The sequence below is a fragment of the Mytilus trossulus genome, chromosome 9 (genome assembly GCF_036588685.1).
Source record: "Mytilus trossulus isolate FHL-02 chromosome 9, PNRI_Mtr1.1.1.hap1, whole genome shotgun sequence".
NCBI classification, from domain to species: domain Eukaryota; kingdom Metazoa; phylum Mollusca; class Bivalvia; order Mytilida; family Mytilidae; genus Mytilus; species Mytilus trossulus.
The window spans coordinates 40,991,277-41,009,502 of NC_086381.1; the positions used below are offsets into that span (position 1 = coordinate 40,991,277).

The 18,226-nt window shown below is 34.4% G+C and overlaps 1 protein-coding gene across 5 annotated transcripts in view; it reads left to right on the forward strand.

The window, feature by feature from the left end:
* Window positions 1-17,294, forward strand: part of LOC134682921 (DC-STAMP domain-containing protein 2-like) — a 29,316-nt gene extending 12,022 nt beyond the window's left edge. For 3 of the 5 annotated variants that reach the window (XM_063541845.1, XM_063541843.1, XM_063541846.1), the window contains exons 2-4: window positions 6,651-7,320; window positions 11,737-11,834; window positions 14,634-17,294. In XM_063541845.1, the coding sequence (XP_063397915.1) occupies window positions 6,664-7,320; window positions 11,737-11,834; window positions 14,634-15,906 (2,028 nt within the window). In that variant the 5' untranslated portion in view covers window positions 6,651-6,663 and the 3' untranslated portion in view covers window positions 15,907-17,294. Of the gene's footprint in view, window positions 1-662; window positions 1,019-1,616; window positions 2,946-6,650; window positions 7,321-11,736; window positions 11,835-14,633 lie in introns of those variants that run through there. The other 2 variants (XM_063541847.1, XM_063541842.1) reach the window with 2 other exon arrangements.
* Window positions 17,295-18,226: the final 932 nt, after the last annotated feature.

Below are 18,226 nucleotides of genomic sequence, written 5' to 3' on the forward strand. Positions count from 1 at the left end.
TAATTTCTACATTGACAAAAGCAAAATTTGTATTTTTTTCAGCTCTTGAATTTGAGATTCATCTTTAACACAAAGCAAGCCAGAAAACTATAGTATTTCATGAAGTAAATAATGCTTCCTTTAGTCTTAATTATATAAAACACAGGCAAACTAAGTTTAAATAAATTGTTACCATATTTCTTCTAACTGTTTATATTATTTATCAAAGGATAATTCATTGGAAAAATTTTTCTGTATTTTATTTTCCCTCCCGTTTAACTGTATTTTTGTGCTTTCTATCTTTCCTTCCAATTAAATACATTTCCAAAATTTATAATTTTCCATCCCTGTGAATTGCATTTCTTAGCTTTCTATTTCTTCCTCTCCATCACAAGTATTTCAAGCTTTTGATTTTTTTCCTTCCTTAGTAGAATATTTTCCTAGCTTCTTTTTTTTTTCTCTCCCCCACTCTATTACCAGTAAAAGTTCTATTTCTCCTCATTAACAGTAAAAGTTCTTTTTCTCCTCATTTATCCAAGCTATGTTTTTTTTCCCACTATCAAATGTATTCAATAATTTCTAATTTATTCTCGAATTTCATATATTTCTACTCTCTGTTATTTCCTTCATGTTAAATGATCTCCTCCCTTTAAAATGTTTTTAATACTTTGCATTTTTCCCAGGAATGTAGTAAAGGAGTGGAAAAAGCCCAGTCTGAATGTGAGAGGGGAATAAACTATGCTAAAAATAAGTGTGAAGAAGAACTTAAAAGGGTAGACCCTTCAAATAAAGTCATAAAATTTGGTAAAGATGTAGCCAGAACCGGAGATAACGTTGTAAGGTCGATAGGAAGAATTTTTGGGAAAAAAAGGAAAAGAAGGAGGGCTATGACAGAGGAAGAGAAAAATGCAATAGAGTTAGCTAAACAGCTGATGAAACAAGAAACACCATTACAAAGATATGGTGATTACCTTAACTCTAACAATGATGAAACAATAACCAATAACACCAGACTGCATAACCAACATGCGCTGAAAAGGTAGGTTAGAGAATAAACATACAGATAGAGCATGCACTGAAATGGTAGGGATAGAGAATACAAATAAATGTACCTTGATCTATAATGTTTTTCTATTATAAATTTGTACTTAGAGTTGTCTCTTTGGCACTCATGTCACATCTTCCTATATCTATAAAACACATGCACTGAAATAATAGGTTATATAATAAAAATAATCATCAACATGTGGTGAAACGGTAGGGTTAGAGAATAAACATAAACCCCATGCACTGAAATGGTAAGTTAGAGACAAACATTAGCAGCATGCTCTGAAAAAGTAAGTTCAAGAGAACAATACCCTGAATGATTTTTGTTATCCAATACCCACCAACAAAAGTTATTTTGATATAGGGCATTAAAAGGACCAATTTCTTAACTCTGCCATATTCAAATATGTTTGTACAGAATTCAGACATTATACCTGTTGCCTTTGTTATATAGTTTTACCCCCTCTTTGTTTGGTTTTAGTGTTTATTAAATTATGCATCATAGAGCTAAACACGAAAAGTGTCAAAAAAAGGTTACCGTAAATTACAGTACTTCATTGATTAATGATTGGTATTTGTTTCCTTTGTAGGTCAAGGAGAGGTATTTTGCATCAGTTATGTTTCGTTCTAAACATTGGGGCAGTTTGTAAAGTTAGCCAAGGAGGAAATTATGTTGCCTGTACACCTCTAAACTTCATAGCACATATCATAGAAGTAGCTAATAATGAGATAAATTCCTTCTTAGATGGGATCACCTCCTTCTTCTCATTCGATTTTGAAGTAGGTGTTGATGCCGATGGGAAAATCAATTCCTCAAAAACAGCAGCACAAATCATTTCCCAAGTTAAAGACGACATACAGTCTAGAACTAAATGGATTCTAACAGTATCTGGTATAGTCAGTAATGTTCTCGTCATCACTCTATTATTATTATTTCTCAAGTCAATCTTCTATCTTAAGAAGTTTCTCAGTAAGGATCGTTATGACAATATCTACATTTCAAAGGCTTTTAAGACTTACGACCAGCAATGCAAGGCACAGGGAAAATCATCAGTTTTACCGCTGAAGAGAAAAGAATGCAGAAAGTACGCTGACACTCGGTCACCATGGTTATCATCGAAAGAAATAGATCATGCTAAAACTGTTATTACCAAAATTGGAATTCATATCTTGATAGCTACTGTAATAATTTTCTTTGACTATGTTCTTTACTTTGTTTTAAAGCTCATTGATCGCTTTGGTAACCTGAATATAAATATCGGTGGTAACAGTTTCCTGATTGTATCTGTAGAGGGCAGTGGATTTATTTCAGCATTTTTGAGAGTGTTCCTAGGCACAGTTGAATTAGATTCTGACTTTGGTGTTGAGTTTAACCTAACAACTTGTATCCCAACTCCCAGTAAACCAGATGATAATAATATCTACAAGTTTAGTTTTCTTTATTTCTTTGCATTTGTGTTCCTTATAATGCAGGCTTATGGTTTACGTTTACGAAGAAAAATTGTCACATTCTTCTATCCAGAGCGAGATATTGAGAGGATAAAATATCTTCATGAGAAAATACAACACCAGAGAAAATCTTTGATGAGTTGGCTGACCCAGCATGTCATATCTCGGAACAAGCAATTCCACATGGAAAATCGTATATCTTTCCGTGGATGGATGGAATACCGATGTCCGATATTTGCGAAATGCTTTTGCCCTTGTCTTACATATAAGACATGCATTAGCTGTGAAAAAAAGGATGGCGGAAGAATTCGCTTCCATCAATGTGATAAATGTCAATCTAATTACTGTGAGGAATGTTTTGGAGATATGAAGTACATTTGTCTTGTTTGTAAAACTGAATTAAACATATCTAAACCTTAGTCTAATACATGTATATAGCAACATTCTGTCATGAATGCAGATCTTGAAGTGTAAATAATAAATATCATTTTTATAAACCTGTTATATTTTTTAACAAATAATGTACTTTGAAAAATATTTTTTTGAAAGAAATTGTCCTTTCTCTTTTCAATAAAAGCAAACCAATAGTACAATTAACTACCAGACAGTGCATTTAACTCAATTTGAAACAAACCAACTTACCAAATGATAGACACTGTATTTGACCAATTAATAAGGACGAGAGGAAGGGACAAAAACACAAAATCTAAATATTTTTTAGACAGTTTTCAACTTTTTTGTATTTCATTGCATTATTTCTCGTCAAATTCTGGCCTTTTTAATTTATAGCTGACTAGTTTTAAATTTGTTTGGAGACAAAGCAAATGATATGTATAACTCCCCCTCCTTCTCCCCCTTTGTGATCAGTTGGGTTTTTTTTGCTATTTAAAGTGTACTGTCTCATTAAATAAATAAAATAGCTAGGTTTTTTTTTGGAAATTTCAATGGGACCTTAACATCTCTCCTGGTTAAAAACAATTTGTGGTTATGCAAAACAATAAACTCCAAGTGAATAGAAAATATATACCAAAACTATAATCATACATATTGTAAGAACAAAAGATAATGATTACACAATTATATCTATCACAAGACAACTGAAGCACATTAATATTGATTTTATTTGGTCAGTAGAGAAAAAAGACGGCCGTTAGTTTTCTCGCTTGAATTGTTTTACATTGTCTTATCGGGGACTTTCATAGCTGACTATGCGTTATGGGCTTTGCTCATTGTTGAAGGCCGTACGGTGACCTATAATTGTTAATGTTTGTGTCATTTTAGTCTTTTGTGGATAGTTGTCTCATTGGCAATAATACCCCATCTTCTTTTTTATATTGTATTGAAAATAACTCGATATATAAGGAAGTTAAATCAATCAATATTCAAATGTTGACCTCTAATTTGAGACATCCAAAGTCATCAAACAACAGACAATCCTCAAATTTACTCTCCAAGAGTAAGAGGAACAAAATAAGATGACCAAGAGAAAGAGACAAAATATTTGTTCAAATGTTATTCAACTATGAAATATATGTCTTGGAGACATAAATAAAACAGTTTTGTACTATACATGTAGCCTAGTGATACATTTTATGATGTATCATCATCATGATCATCATCATCATGTTATACATAACTCTCCAATTAAATGCATAGCTATTGTCCTCTGTGTGGTTTATATTCACTGGGACATTAAAATGTTTTTGAAACTCTGTCAGAAATCAACTTTTAATGTTTGAAATACTGTTTACATTAAAGGATTCAAAATATATTTTGATATTGTTTCGGGAGTCAACACATGTACTTTCCACCCAAAACACCAAAACAAAAGGGGGGATGTGTGTGTGGACTTGGCACAATTCCCCCTAAATTCACCTTTGTTTTGGAGCTGACTGTTTAAAATTTAAATTTCAATGAAGACAAATACAGTATTTTTATCTTTCAGAAGATTCTTTATTACTCAGCGTCATAGATATGTTTCTAGTGCTTTGTTTTAAACATCTTTGTAATTGAAAGATCACACTACTAAATTTAAAGTCAAAAGTATACCCTATTTCAAGTTTTAACTTTTGAACACTGGTATACTACTGTTGCCTTTAAGATACAATATGTTGACAAACAAAGGGTGAGTGCCATTCAATCAGTACATTTTTTAACCCTAGCATTAATTTCTGAGGAGACCTGTATTTGTTCTGTACTAGATAAATAAAATTTATGACTGTACATTAAACATTAGCAACAATCAATCCATCAATGTTAAATTCAAATATCAGCTATTGCAATGAAAGGATATCTAATAACTTTATGTTTAAAATTGTAAGGTCTCTTCCTTAATTTTAGATAAAAACCAGAATGTGTCCCCAGTACACGGATGCCCCATGGGCACTATCTTTTTCTTAGTTAGGTGGACCGTGAAAATGGGGGGAAATCTCTAATTTGGCATTTAAATTAGAAGGATCATATCATAGGCAACATGTGTACTAAGTTTCAAGTTGATTGAACTTCAACTTCATGAAAAACTACCTCGCCCAGAAAATTTAAACTGAAACAGGACGGATGAACGGACGAACCAAAGGACGGACGCACAGACCAGAAAATATAATGCCCATAAATGCGGCATAAAAATAAAAACAATGCAATTTCATAAATTTTCGGTGACATAATCAAATGACCAAGAAATAGATTTGCACAGATTTAGATTCAATGGTTTATTATAGTCTCACCACATACATACAAGTATGAACACAATATAATATTAAATACACAATATATGTGTCATTTTTAAAAGAACTATGAGAGACTGTTATCTACAATATCTCACAGTCTTTTTGTAGCACACTCTATCTTATGACCAGGAAATAGATATAAACAGCTTTGTTAATAGGGAATGGATCTTTTCCTTTAAGTTTTCCTCAGGAAATGAGATAAAGTTTCAAATATTTTTCCATTTTTTAGAAAAATTATTCAACAAACACTCAAATATTAAAAAAGAAGATGTGGTATGATTGCCAATGAGACAACTATCCACAAAAGACCAAAATGACACAGACATTAACAACTATAGGTCACCGTACGGCCTTTAACAATGAGCAAAGCCCATACCGCATAGTCAGCTATAAAAGGCCCCGATTAGACCATGTAAAACAATTCAAACGAGAAAACTAACGGCCTTATTAATGTAAACAAATGAAGTTTTCTTTGAAAAATGAGATTAGATATGCAAAATTTAGTCCTGGTAGCTATGATGAGTTTATTTATAACAGATCATAAAATTTCTCCTAGAAAAAACAACCCTACTCAGGAACGACATATTTTAAAATTAATAACTTCATAAACAGAATTTGAGTATCAGCATAACTATATGTGTCTTTTAAAATTAGATTTAAAAAGCATCCATTATGTGTGTTAAATGAACTCAAACTTTTCACATTTTGTTTCCCAATTTCAAGCACTCTTGGGCAAACTGATCAGTAAGATTTTTGGTCATAGTTGAAAGTGTAGGTAACAGTGACGTACAGTTGTTACATGCACATTATTTGGTCTTTGGTGGATAGTTGCTTCATTTATAAACTAACCCCATTTCCTAATCTTAACAATATCCTGTGGGTTGACAAAAATCCACGCCTAAAAACTGTCTAAGCTGATAAAAATGGGTATTCAATAGATTGTATGTACTAACTACAACCTGACAAACAAACATAATAAAAACACTATTTATATATGAGCTTTTGAATACAGTAATTATTTGTTGCATAAGGTCTTGGAATTTCAATGAAGACATTCTAGTTATATTTAAAGTATAATAAGAGCCTCAAAACGTTTATGAGACCATTCATAAGAAATTTCTATCTATTAACTATGTGGAAAGAGTTTCTAAGAGAACATGTATTTACTTATACTTTTTCTATTGAGTGATGATTTAAATTTTTGTTCATCACAGCTGACTGTCACTCACTCAGGACTTTTAACTAGCATTTCAATAATTAATAAACTTAAAGCAAAACTTGAATAGAAATAATGCCTTGAAATTCAAATCTTCTAGGAGAGTAAGTATTCTTTATTTAATCACATTGTACTCTGAGTTTATTATGACTGTTGTCTATGACTGCCAGATTTGATAGCTAAACTTAGTTTGATTTGACAAAGAGTATACAAAATTTGTTTACTTTGTACAGGTAGAAATAAAAAATGACACATGTGGAAACAAAAACAGGAAAATCAAAACTTCGATTTGAAGAGAAAAAGACTGAAGACCCAACCTCATACAATGATGCCCTTAGATTTCCTGACAAACTATTTAAAAGTAACCGCCATACATTCACCTGCCTAAAGGCTATATTTGGTATCTTTTCTGGAATATTGACTGGTGGAATACTGTTTGTTCTGCTAATCTACAGTTTTGGTTTTGCCTTGGATATAGCTGGGTATATATCTATTGGAGTGACAGCCGTAGCATGTCTAGGTCTAGCACTATCTGTCCATGTCCGCTGTATCGTGCTACTGATGATTCCTAGCCTATTTACTGGTAGAGGAAGGGTAGCCATCTTGGCAGTAATATTGGGACTCCTTTTATCAAGACCAATCAAAAACATCTCTATAAATACTTCAGAAGTATCCAGAAGTATGGCCTGTAGTACCGAACTCTTTCAGAATCAGTCACACACTCTCAGACAGCAGTTAAATGTGCCATTAAAGCAAATTACTGATGTCCTGGATAAACACGCTAAAGATATAAAGGAAATTGGAAAACAAATAGATAAAGCCATAAAACCAATTAATGATGCTCTTGCTGCTATTAAACATGGTGTCCAGAAAGTGAGCGGTGCACTGGATACAGCTTCACAGGTAAAATAGTAAGACAGTGGTGCACGAGATACAGCTTCACAGCTGAAATAGTAGTCGGTGGTGCACTGGATACAGCTTCACAGGTGAAATAGTAGTCGAGGTGCACTGGATACAGCTTCACATGTGAAATAGTAGTCAGTGGTGCACTGGATACAGCTTCACAGGTGAAAAAGTAGTCAGTGGTGCACTGGATACAGCTTCACAGGTAAAATAGTAAGACAGTGGTGCACGAGATACAGCTTCACAGGTAAAATAGTAAGACAGTGGTGCACGAGATACAGCTTCAAAGGTGAAATAGTAAGACAGTGGTGCACTTGATACAACTTCACAATGGATACAGCTTCACAGATGAATTAATTAGTAAGTGATATTCTTCACAGGTAAAATAATTAGTCAGTGGTGCACTTGATACTGCTTCACAGGTGTCAAAGTAGTCAGTGGTGCACTTTATACTGATTCACAGATAAAATAGTAGTCAGTGTTGCACTTGATACTGCTTCACAGGTAAAATAGTAAATCAGGGATGCACTGGATTTAGCTTCACAGGTAAAAAGTGACTCAATGATGCACTGGATACAGCTTCACAGGTGGAATAATGAGTTAGTGGTGCACTAGATACAGCTTCACAATTAAAACCGTACGTCAGTGGTGCACTGGATACAGCTTCGCAGGTGAAATAGTAGTCAGTGATCCACTGGAAACAGCTTCACAGGTGAAATAGGTGTCAGTGATGCAATAGATATAGCTTCACTGGTGAAACAGTAAGTCAGTGGTGCACTGGATACAGTTTTACATGTGAAATGTAGAGTCAGTGGTGCACTGGATACAGTTTCACATTTAAAATAATAGTCAGTGCCCACTGCATACAGCTTCACAGCTGAAAAAATGAGTCAGTAGTGCACTGGATATAGCTTCACAGGTGAAATAGTAGTCAGTGGTCACTGGATACAGCTTCACATGTGAAATAACGAGTCAGTGGCGCACTTGATACAGCTTCACAGGTAAAATATAAGTCAGTAGTGCACTAGATACTGCTTCATAGGTAAAATAGTAAGTCAGTGGTGCACTGGATACAGCTTCACAGGTGAAATAATGAGTAAGTGCTGCACTGGATACTGCTTCACAGGTAAAATAGTAAGTCAGTGATGCACTGGATACTGATTTAAAGATAAAATAGTAGTCAGTGTTGCACTTGATATTGCTTCACAGCTAAAATAGTAGTCAGTGTTGCACTTGATACTGCTTCAAAGGTTAAATAGTAAATCAGGGATGCACTGGATACAGCTTCGCAGGTGAAACAGTAGTCAGTGATCCACTGGAAACAGCTTTACAGGTGAAATAGGTGTCAGTGATGCTATAGATATAGCTTCACTGGTGAAACAGTAAGTCAGTGGTGAACTTGATACAGCTTAACATGTAAAATAGTAAGTCAGTGGTGCACTGGATACTACTTCACAGGTTAAATAGTAAGTCAGTGGTGCACTGGATACTGCTCACAGGTGAAATAGAAAGTCAGTGGTTCACTGGATACTGCTTCACAGGTAAAATAGTAGTCAGTTGTGCACTGGATACAGCTTCACATTTGAAATAATGAGTCAGTGCTGCACTGGATACTGCTTCACAGGTAAAATAGTAAGTCAGTGATGCACTGGATACAGCTTCACAGGTAAAATAGTAGTCAGTGGTGCACTGGATACTGCTTCATAGGTAAAACAGTAAGTCAGTGGTGCACTGGATACTGCTTCACAGGTAAAATAGTAAGTCAGTGGTGCACTGGATACAGCTCCACAGGTGAAATAATGAGTCAGTGCTGCACTGGATACAGATTTACAGGTAAAATATATGACTGTGGTGCACTGGATACAGCTTCATAGGTAAAACAGTGAGTCAGTGGTGCACTGGATACTGTTTCACAGGTAAAATAGTAAGTCAGTGGTGCACTGGATACAGCTCCACATGTGAAATAATGAGTCAGTGCTGCACTGGATACAGATTTACAGGTAAAATATATGACTGTGGTGCACTGGATACAGCTTCACAGGTAAAAAAAGTAAGTCATTGGTGCACTGGATACAGCTTAACAGGTAAAATAGTAAGTCAGTGATGCACTGGATAGAGCGTTTACAAGATAATAGCACATTCTCAATTTGAACGGGATGGGGATGACCCCCGGGAACTTCCCTTTAATTTAATGCGATTAGTCTTATTGTCCCCTACAGGAATATATGTGGTTTAGGGATTGGGATCTGGACCGTTTACAAGATGAAAGCACATTCTCAATTTGAACAGGATGGGGATGACCCCTGGGAACTTCCCTTTAATTTGATTTGATTAGATTTATCGTCCCGTTTAAAAATATATGTGGTTTAGGGGTGGGGATCTGGACCCTTTACAAGATAAAAGCATATTCTCAAATTGAAGGGGGTGGGGATGACCCCCCAGGAACTCCCCCTATATTTCATTTGATTTGTTTTATTGTCCTATAATGATTTCTGAGGACTGCATGTATCTATCTCTTACAGTTTTCAAGTTATATTCATTTGAAAATTTTAGAAAATAAAATCCCATAGGGTTCTATAGTAAACACCTCCCTCCTTTCTACCCCCAAATACCCCTTAATAGACCCCAATGCACAAACGAAAGATGAATGGCTAACCTAGACATATATATTAGTCTACCATTCTATGAAACCTTAAGTAAATCTGACAAGTGGTTTTGGAGAAACGCTGCGGACAAGTTCATTTTTAAAGCGGCGGAAGAAAAATAAAAATTAAAAAAAAAATAATAAGAACTGAGCAAAACCAATAAGTCTCCAAACTTTGTTTGGAAGACTTAATAATGAGTCAGGGGCGCACTGGATACAGCTAACTAGGTGAAAAAGTAAATCTTGGTGCAATGGATACAGCTTCACTTGTAAAATTGTGAGTCAATGATGCACTAGATACAGCTTCACAGGTGAAATAATTAGTCAGTGGTGCACTGGATACAGCTTCACAGGTGAAATAGTAGTCAGTGGTGCACTGGATACACTTCGCAGGTAAAATAGTTAGTCAGTGGTGTACTGGATACAGCTTCACAGGTAAAATAGTATTCAGTGGTGCACTGGATTCACTTCACAGGTGAAATGGTAGTCAATGGTCACTGAATACAGCTTCACAGGTGAAATAATGAGTCAGTTGTGCACTGGATACAGCTTCACAGGTGAAATAGTAAGTCAGTGGTGTACTGGATACAGCTTCACAGGTAAAATAGTGAGTCAGTGGTGCACTGCATGGACACAGCTTCACAGGTAAAATAGTGAGTCAGTGGTGCACTGCATGGATACAGCTTCACAGGTAAAATAGTGAGTCAGTGGTGTACTGAATACAGCTTTACAATTAAAACAATGAGTCAGTGGTGCACTGGATACAACTTCACAGGTGAAATAGTAGTCAGTGATGCGCACAGGAAACAGCTTCACAGGTGAAATAGTAGTCAGTGATGCAATGGATATAGAATCACTGGTGAAACAGTAAGTCAGCGGTGCAATGAATACACCTCACAGGTAAAATAGTAAGTCATTGGTGTACTGGATACAGCTTCACAGGTAAAATAGTAAGTCAGTGGTGCACTGGATACAGCTTCACAGGTGAAATGGTAGTCAATGGTCACTGAATACAGCTTCACAGGTGAAATAGTAAGTCAGTGGTGGACTGGATACAGCTTCACAGGTAAAATAGTGAGTCAATGGTGCACTGGATACAGCTTCACAGGTAAAATAGTGAGTCGGTGGTGTACTGGATACAACTTCACAGGTAAAATAGTAGTCAGTGGTGCAGAGGATACAGCTGCATAGGTAAAATAGTGAGTCAGTGATGCACTGGATACAGCTTCATAGGTAAAATAGTAAGTCAGTGATGCACTGGATACAGCTTCACAGGTAAAGTTTTAGACAGTGGTCACTTGATACAGCTTCACAGGTTTAATAGCAAGTCAGTGTGCTGAGTGTATTCAGCTTCACAGGGAAAACGGTAAGTAAATGGTGCATTGTATTTAGCTTCACAAGTAAACACAGAACTTAAAGTGAATGGTGCCATGCATTAATAGTAAGTACATGGCTAAATGGACACAGCTTCACAGTTAAAGCACTTATTAAGTAGAGGGTTAAGCAGTTATAAATACATATTACTTATTGAGTGTGTATTTTGAAGATAATTTAATCACACTACAACCCTCATTGTATGTCAACCTTATGTACCTTTATTCTGCAGAGGGAATACAGGAGTGACTGTTTACTGTTAGTAATAAATAAACTCATCATAGATACCAGGACTAAATTTTATATATACTCCAGTTGCGCGTTTCGTCTTCAAAAGACTCAACAGTGACGCTCGAATCCAAAAAAGTTCACTTATATTATAAGTTTTATATTTACAGGAGTGTGACAGAATGATGAACAGTGTTTATGATGACTGTACAATAGAACTCAGCAATGCATATGACAAATGTAGTGAGACACTTAGTTCTGCTAAAAGGTAAATATTATCAATCATCCATCATGCCTGACATCAGAACCGTTTGATTAATAATCAAAACAAACAATAGATAAAAACTGGGATTCAGCTGCTGCTTGAAATATTCTATCAAATTAACATAGGCAAAAAACTTAACACTGAAAATTGGTGATTATTAATATAGTAATTGACCAAGGTGTAGGGATTTTTTTTAAGGGGGAGGGCCTCAAGATAGTTGTCAATGTTTTTGATGGTAATGCAATTTTATAGAAAATATAATCATGCTCATTGTTCTATCACAAGTAGTTTCTATCAAACTGATATAAGCAAAAATTTTACATTGCTTAAATTTCACAGTAACAAGTATACTCTTTTACAGGTATGTTCCACATTTATATTTCACAGTAACTAGTATACTTTTTTTTCAGGTATGTTCCATGTTTAAATTTTACAGACGCTAGTTCCAGTATATACTCTTTCAAGGTACATGTTTGTTCCATGGCACGATTTCACAGTAACTATGATACTCTTTTAGAATATGTTCCGGGATTAGAACAGTGACTAGTATACTCTTTTACAGATATGTTCCTAGAACAGTAACTAGTATACTCTTTTATAGATATGTTCCAGGATTAGATCAGTAACTAGTATACTCTTTTACATATATGTTCCTAGATCAGTGACTAGTATACTCTTTTACAGATATGTTCCAGGATTAAAACAGTGACTAGTATACTCTTTTACAGATATGTTCCTAGATCAGTGACTAGTATACTCTTTTACAGATATGTTCCAGGATAAGAACAGTAACTAGTATACTTTTTTACAGATATGTTCCTAGATCAGTGACTAGTATACTCTTTTATAGATATGTTCCAGGATAAGAACAGTAACTAGTATACTCTTTTATAGATATGTTCCAGGATTAGATCAGTAACTAGTATACTCTTTTACAGATATGTTCCAGGATTAGATCAGTGACTAGTATACTCTTTTATAGATATGTTCCAGAATTAAAACAGTGACTAGTATACTCTTTTACAGATATGTTCCTAGATCAGTGACTAGTATACTCTTTTACAGATATGTTCCAGGATAAGAACAGTGACTAGTATACTCTTTTACAGATATGTTCTTAGATCAGTGACTAGTATACTCTTTTACAGATATGTTCCAGGATAAGAACAGTAACTAGTATACTCTTTTATAGATATGTTCCAGGATAAGAACAGTAACTAGTATACTCTTTTATAGATATGTTCCAGAATTAGATCAGTAACTAGTATACTCTTTCACAGATATGTTCCAGGATTTGATATGTGACTAGTATACTCTTTTACAGATATATTCCAGGATTAGATTAGTAACTAGTATACTCTTTTACAGATATATTCCAGTATTAGAACAGTGAGTAGTATACCCTTTTTAAGATATGTTCCAGGATTAGATCAGTGACTAGTATACTCTTTTACAGATATATTCCAGGATTAGAACAGTGAGTAGTATACTCTTTTACAGATATGTTCGCGAATTCTAGTATACTCTTTCACAGATATGTTCCAGAATTAGATCAGTAACTAGTATACCTTTTTACAAAAATGTTCCGTGATAAGAACAGTGACTATTATACTCTTTTACAGATATGTTCTAAGAAAAGTATCTAGTATACTAATTTATAGATATGTTCCAGGATAAGATCAGTGACTAGTATACTCTTTTACAGATATGTTCCAGGATAAGAACAGTAACTAGTATACTCTTTTACAGATTTGATCCAGGATTAGAACAGTGACTAGTATACTCTTTTATAGATATGTTCCAGGATTAGAACAGTGACTAGTATACTCTTTTACAGATATGTTCCTAGATCAGTGACTAGTATACTCTTTTATAGATATGTTCCAAGATTAGATCAGAGAGTAGTATACTCTTTTACAGATATGTTCCGGCATTAGAACAATGACTGGTATACTCTTTTTCAGATATGTTCCTAGAACAGGAACTAGTATACTCTTTAACAGATATGTTCCAGAATTAGATCAGTGACTAGTATACTCTTTTACAGATATGTTCCACGTTTAAATTTTACAGACGCTAGTACCAGTATATACTCTTTCAAGGTACATGTTTGTTCCATGGCAAGATTTCACAGTAACTATAATACTCTTTTAGAATATATTCCGGGATTAGAAGAGTGACTAGTATACTCTTTTACAGATATGTTCCTAGAACAGTAACTAGTATACTCTTTTATAAATATGTTCCAGGATTAGATCAGTAACTAGTATACTCTTTTACCGATATGTTCCAGAATTAGATCAGTGACTAGTATACTCCTTTACAGATATGTTCCAAGATTTGATATGTGACTAGTATACTCTTTTACAGATATGTTCAAGGATAAGAACAGTAACAAGTATTATCTTTTATAGCAATGTTCCAGGATGATATGTGACTAGTATACTCTTTTACAGATATGTTCCAGGATTAAAACAGTGACTAGTATACTCTTTTACAAATATGTTCCTAGATCCTTAACTAGTATACTCTTTTACAGATATGTTCCAGGATTAAAACAGTGACTAGTATACTCTTTTACAAATATGTTCCTAGATCAGTAACTAGTATACTCTTTTACAGATATGATCCAGGATTAGATCAGTAAGTAACTATTATACTCTTTTACAGATATGTTTAAGGATTAGAACAGTAACTAGTATACTCTTTTATAGATATGTTCCAGGATTAGATTAGTGAATAGTATACTCTTTTACAGATATGTTTAAGGATGAGAACAGTAACTAGTTTACTCTTTTTCAGGTATGTTCCACATTTAGATATCACAGCAGTCTGTAAAATCCTTGATAAAAACCAGGTCTGTGTTATACTCAAACCATCTGTTGTATGTTCACCAGTCAAAACACTTGATAATGCAGCTGAGAAACTTGCGGATTTTGCTGTCAATCTGGTCAAAGATATCGATAAATGGTTTCAATTCAACATCATCAAGAAGTCTCAGAATGACCAGGTGAATAATGCTACCAAAACAGCTAAAGAATTCATTGCTGAGATTGAGAAAGCTTTGACCGACAAGAAAATAACATTTACTTACATCGTAGAAAGTATGAGCCAACTTTTAGCTCTTTCCCTTCTGTTGTTACTAACCCAATCATTTTTTTACTTGAAAAATTATCTGGCCAAGGATGAATTCGATAACATTTACATTACTTCCCAGTTTATGGGTTATGATTCTGAAACACGCGAGAAAGGACAACAGGGCGTGTTACCTCTTCAAAAGAAGGAAAAGAAACTATACACAGATAGTACATCCTTCATGATGTCTCCAAAAGAAAGAAGCCAGAGTGTGATTGGTATTTCTCAACTCATCTTACATGTGTTACTGAGTGCTCTGATTGTGTTCCTTAATTACGTACTGTTCTATATATTGTTCCTTGTAAACAGGTATGGCCAGGTGAATGTAGATGTCACTGGAAAAAGTAAAATTAACCTAAAGGTCAGAGGAGGACAAATGGCTGCTTTAATCAACACTTTTATAAATAACATTAACATTGAAAACACGTACGAGGCTAGTTATAATACAACTGTATGCCTGCCAAGTCCAACACCTCCTGATGCCACGGACATTCCAGTTCTTTGTTCAGCTTACGCTGCTGCTTTTCTCCTGGTTTTACTGCAAGCCTATGGAGCAAGATGCAATCGTAAAATATGTGCCTTCTACTATCCTGAACAGGAAATGGAACGTATCGCTTTTCTGCAGAAGAAAATCCTTTACAACCGCACGGAAAGGCACACATTCATTAAACAACATGTTACTTCAATAAAGAATAAAAAAATTGCTGAGCAGAGAATGTCTGTAAAACAAATGTTATCTGCAATATGTCCTTGCTTTAAAGTGGAAAAGACAGATCTAAAATTCTGTATGTACTGTGGAGCTAATCAAGGGTCCAGTCGTACATTACAGGAATGTAAAAACACAAACTGCACATCAACTTATTGTTCTGAGTGTTTTAATGATGTGGACATATTTGTCCTATCTGTAGAAAATAACATGTTTATCATGTTTATATTATAGTTCTGATTTTTATTGTTTTCTAAATATAAGATTCAGTAAAGACAAGAGTGCACACGCTGAAATGTCTCGCCTTCTTTACTTCTCATTGATATTATGTTGATAGTCCTAAATATAAAGCTTTATTACAACTGTCACATACTTTTAACATTAATCAAGACAACTAAACATTGACCAAATTCCAATGAATCATATAAAATGAGGTCAAGGTCAGATGGACAATGCCAGGTAGACATGTACAGCTAACAATTCTTCCATACAACAAATATAGTTGACCTATTGCTTATAGATTGAGAAAAAACAGACCAAAACACAAAAACTTAACACTGATCAATGAACTGTAAAAAGGAGGTCAAGGTCAAATAAAACCTGCAGGACTGACATATAGATCATTAATTATTTCCAGAAATCAAATATAGTTGACCTATTGTATACAGAATAAGAAAAAAAGACAAAAACTTAAAACTTAAATTTGACCACTGAACCATGAAAATGAGGTCAAGAATAGAGCACACCTGCCAGCTAGACATGTACCCCTTACAATCATTCCATACACCAAATATAGTAGATCTATTTCATACAGTATAAGAAAAACAGACCAAAACACAAAAACTTAACTATAACCACTGAACAAAAAAATGAGGTCAAGGTTAGATGACACCTGACATTTGGACATGTACACCTTACAGTCCTTCTATACACCAAATATGCAAGACCTATTGCTTATAGTATCTGAGTTATGGACTTGACCACCAAAACTTAGCCTTGTTCACTGATCAATGAAATGAGGTCGAGATCGAGGTCGACTGAAAACTGTCTGACGGGCATGAGGACCTTGCAAGGTACGCACATACCAAATATAGCTATCCTACTACTTATAATAAGAAAGACTTTAACATTACAAAAGATCTTACTTTTTTTCAAGTAGTCACTGAACCATGAAAATGGGGTCAAGGACATTGAACATGTGACTGACGGATCCGTATGTCGAGCTTTCTGCAACTAAAGTTGCAGGCTCAACGAAAACAGACCAAGATTTGTTGAAAAACAAACAATCTTCAGTTTTCAGCTTATATATCTAGAAATGTAACAAAGTTTTTTGTATAAATTTGAAGGCGACTCGAATAAAAAGTGTGCTGTTATTTGGCAAATTTTTAAATACTCTTTAATGTTTGCACCCCTTATTAGCCAATTTGTTACAAATTTAACACACAAGCATTTGAATATTATTACCTCCAACAAGGAATAGATACATAAAGAAGGATCACTCAATCTTAATTTCAGAATTGCCAAACAGCTCTTAGTCTCCAGCTATTTCAAGCTGTAATTTTGCTTATGAATATACATCAAGTAATGCTTTTTACTACTATTAAATATTTTCATTTATCTTATTTATCTTATTTATAGATTCTATTCCCCCTTGTTTTTTTTATGGTAATGTACATCAACAAAGAAATATGAGGTATACACCAATGAGACGCCAGTATGTCAATAGACTACTCTCACCACAAGAAGTAACCGTCATTCAAGTGACATATTTTAATAGCTATAAAACAAGGTTCAACCACCATTTTCTTCAGAAAATGTCTGTACATAGTCAGTAGTATGACATTTGTGTTCTATTGATTCTGTTGGATGATAAAGTGTAACCTTTGATATAGACTTCTCTTTTTTAATTTACATTGGAGTTAGGTATTTCAGTTTATGGTAAACAAAAATCCCCTTTGAGCACCATCCATATTCCACAATGTTGGCCATTTCATTAGCACCTGTATGCACATTTTGGATTTATCCAGTGAGCTTATGAAAGTAATGATCCATAAACTCATCCAATCTTCTCCTGAGATTATCGGCAGGCACACATGGATTAATACGTTTTATACACTTGATTCCATAAACAGTTTAATTAATGGCCAAGGAATAAATTAATTTTTTTAAAGTATTGATGCAGCATCAGATTAAAAGAGGGACGAAAGATACCGGAGGGACAGTCCAACTCCAAAATCGAAAATAAACTGACAACGCCATGGCTAAAAATCAAAAAGACAAACAGACAAGCAGCAGTACACATGACACAACAAAGACAAGAGTGCAAACGCTGAAATGTCTCGCCTTCTTTACTAATCATTGATATTATATTGATAGTCCTTAATATAAAGCTTTATTACAACTGTCACATAAAGTCAACATTTACCAAGAAAACTAAACATTGATCAATGAACCATTAAAACAAGGCCAAGGTCAGATGAACCTTTTCAGGCAGATATGTACAGCTTACAATTCTTCCATACAACAAATAAAGTTGACATATTGCTTATAAATT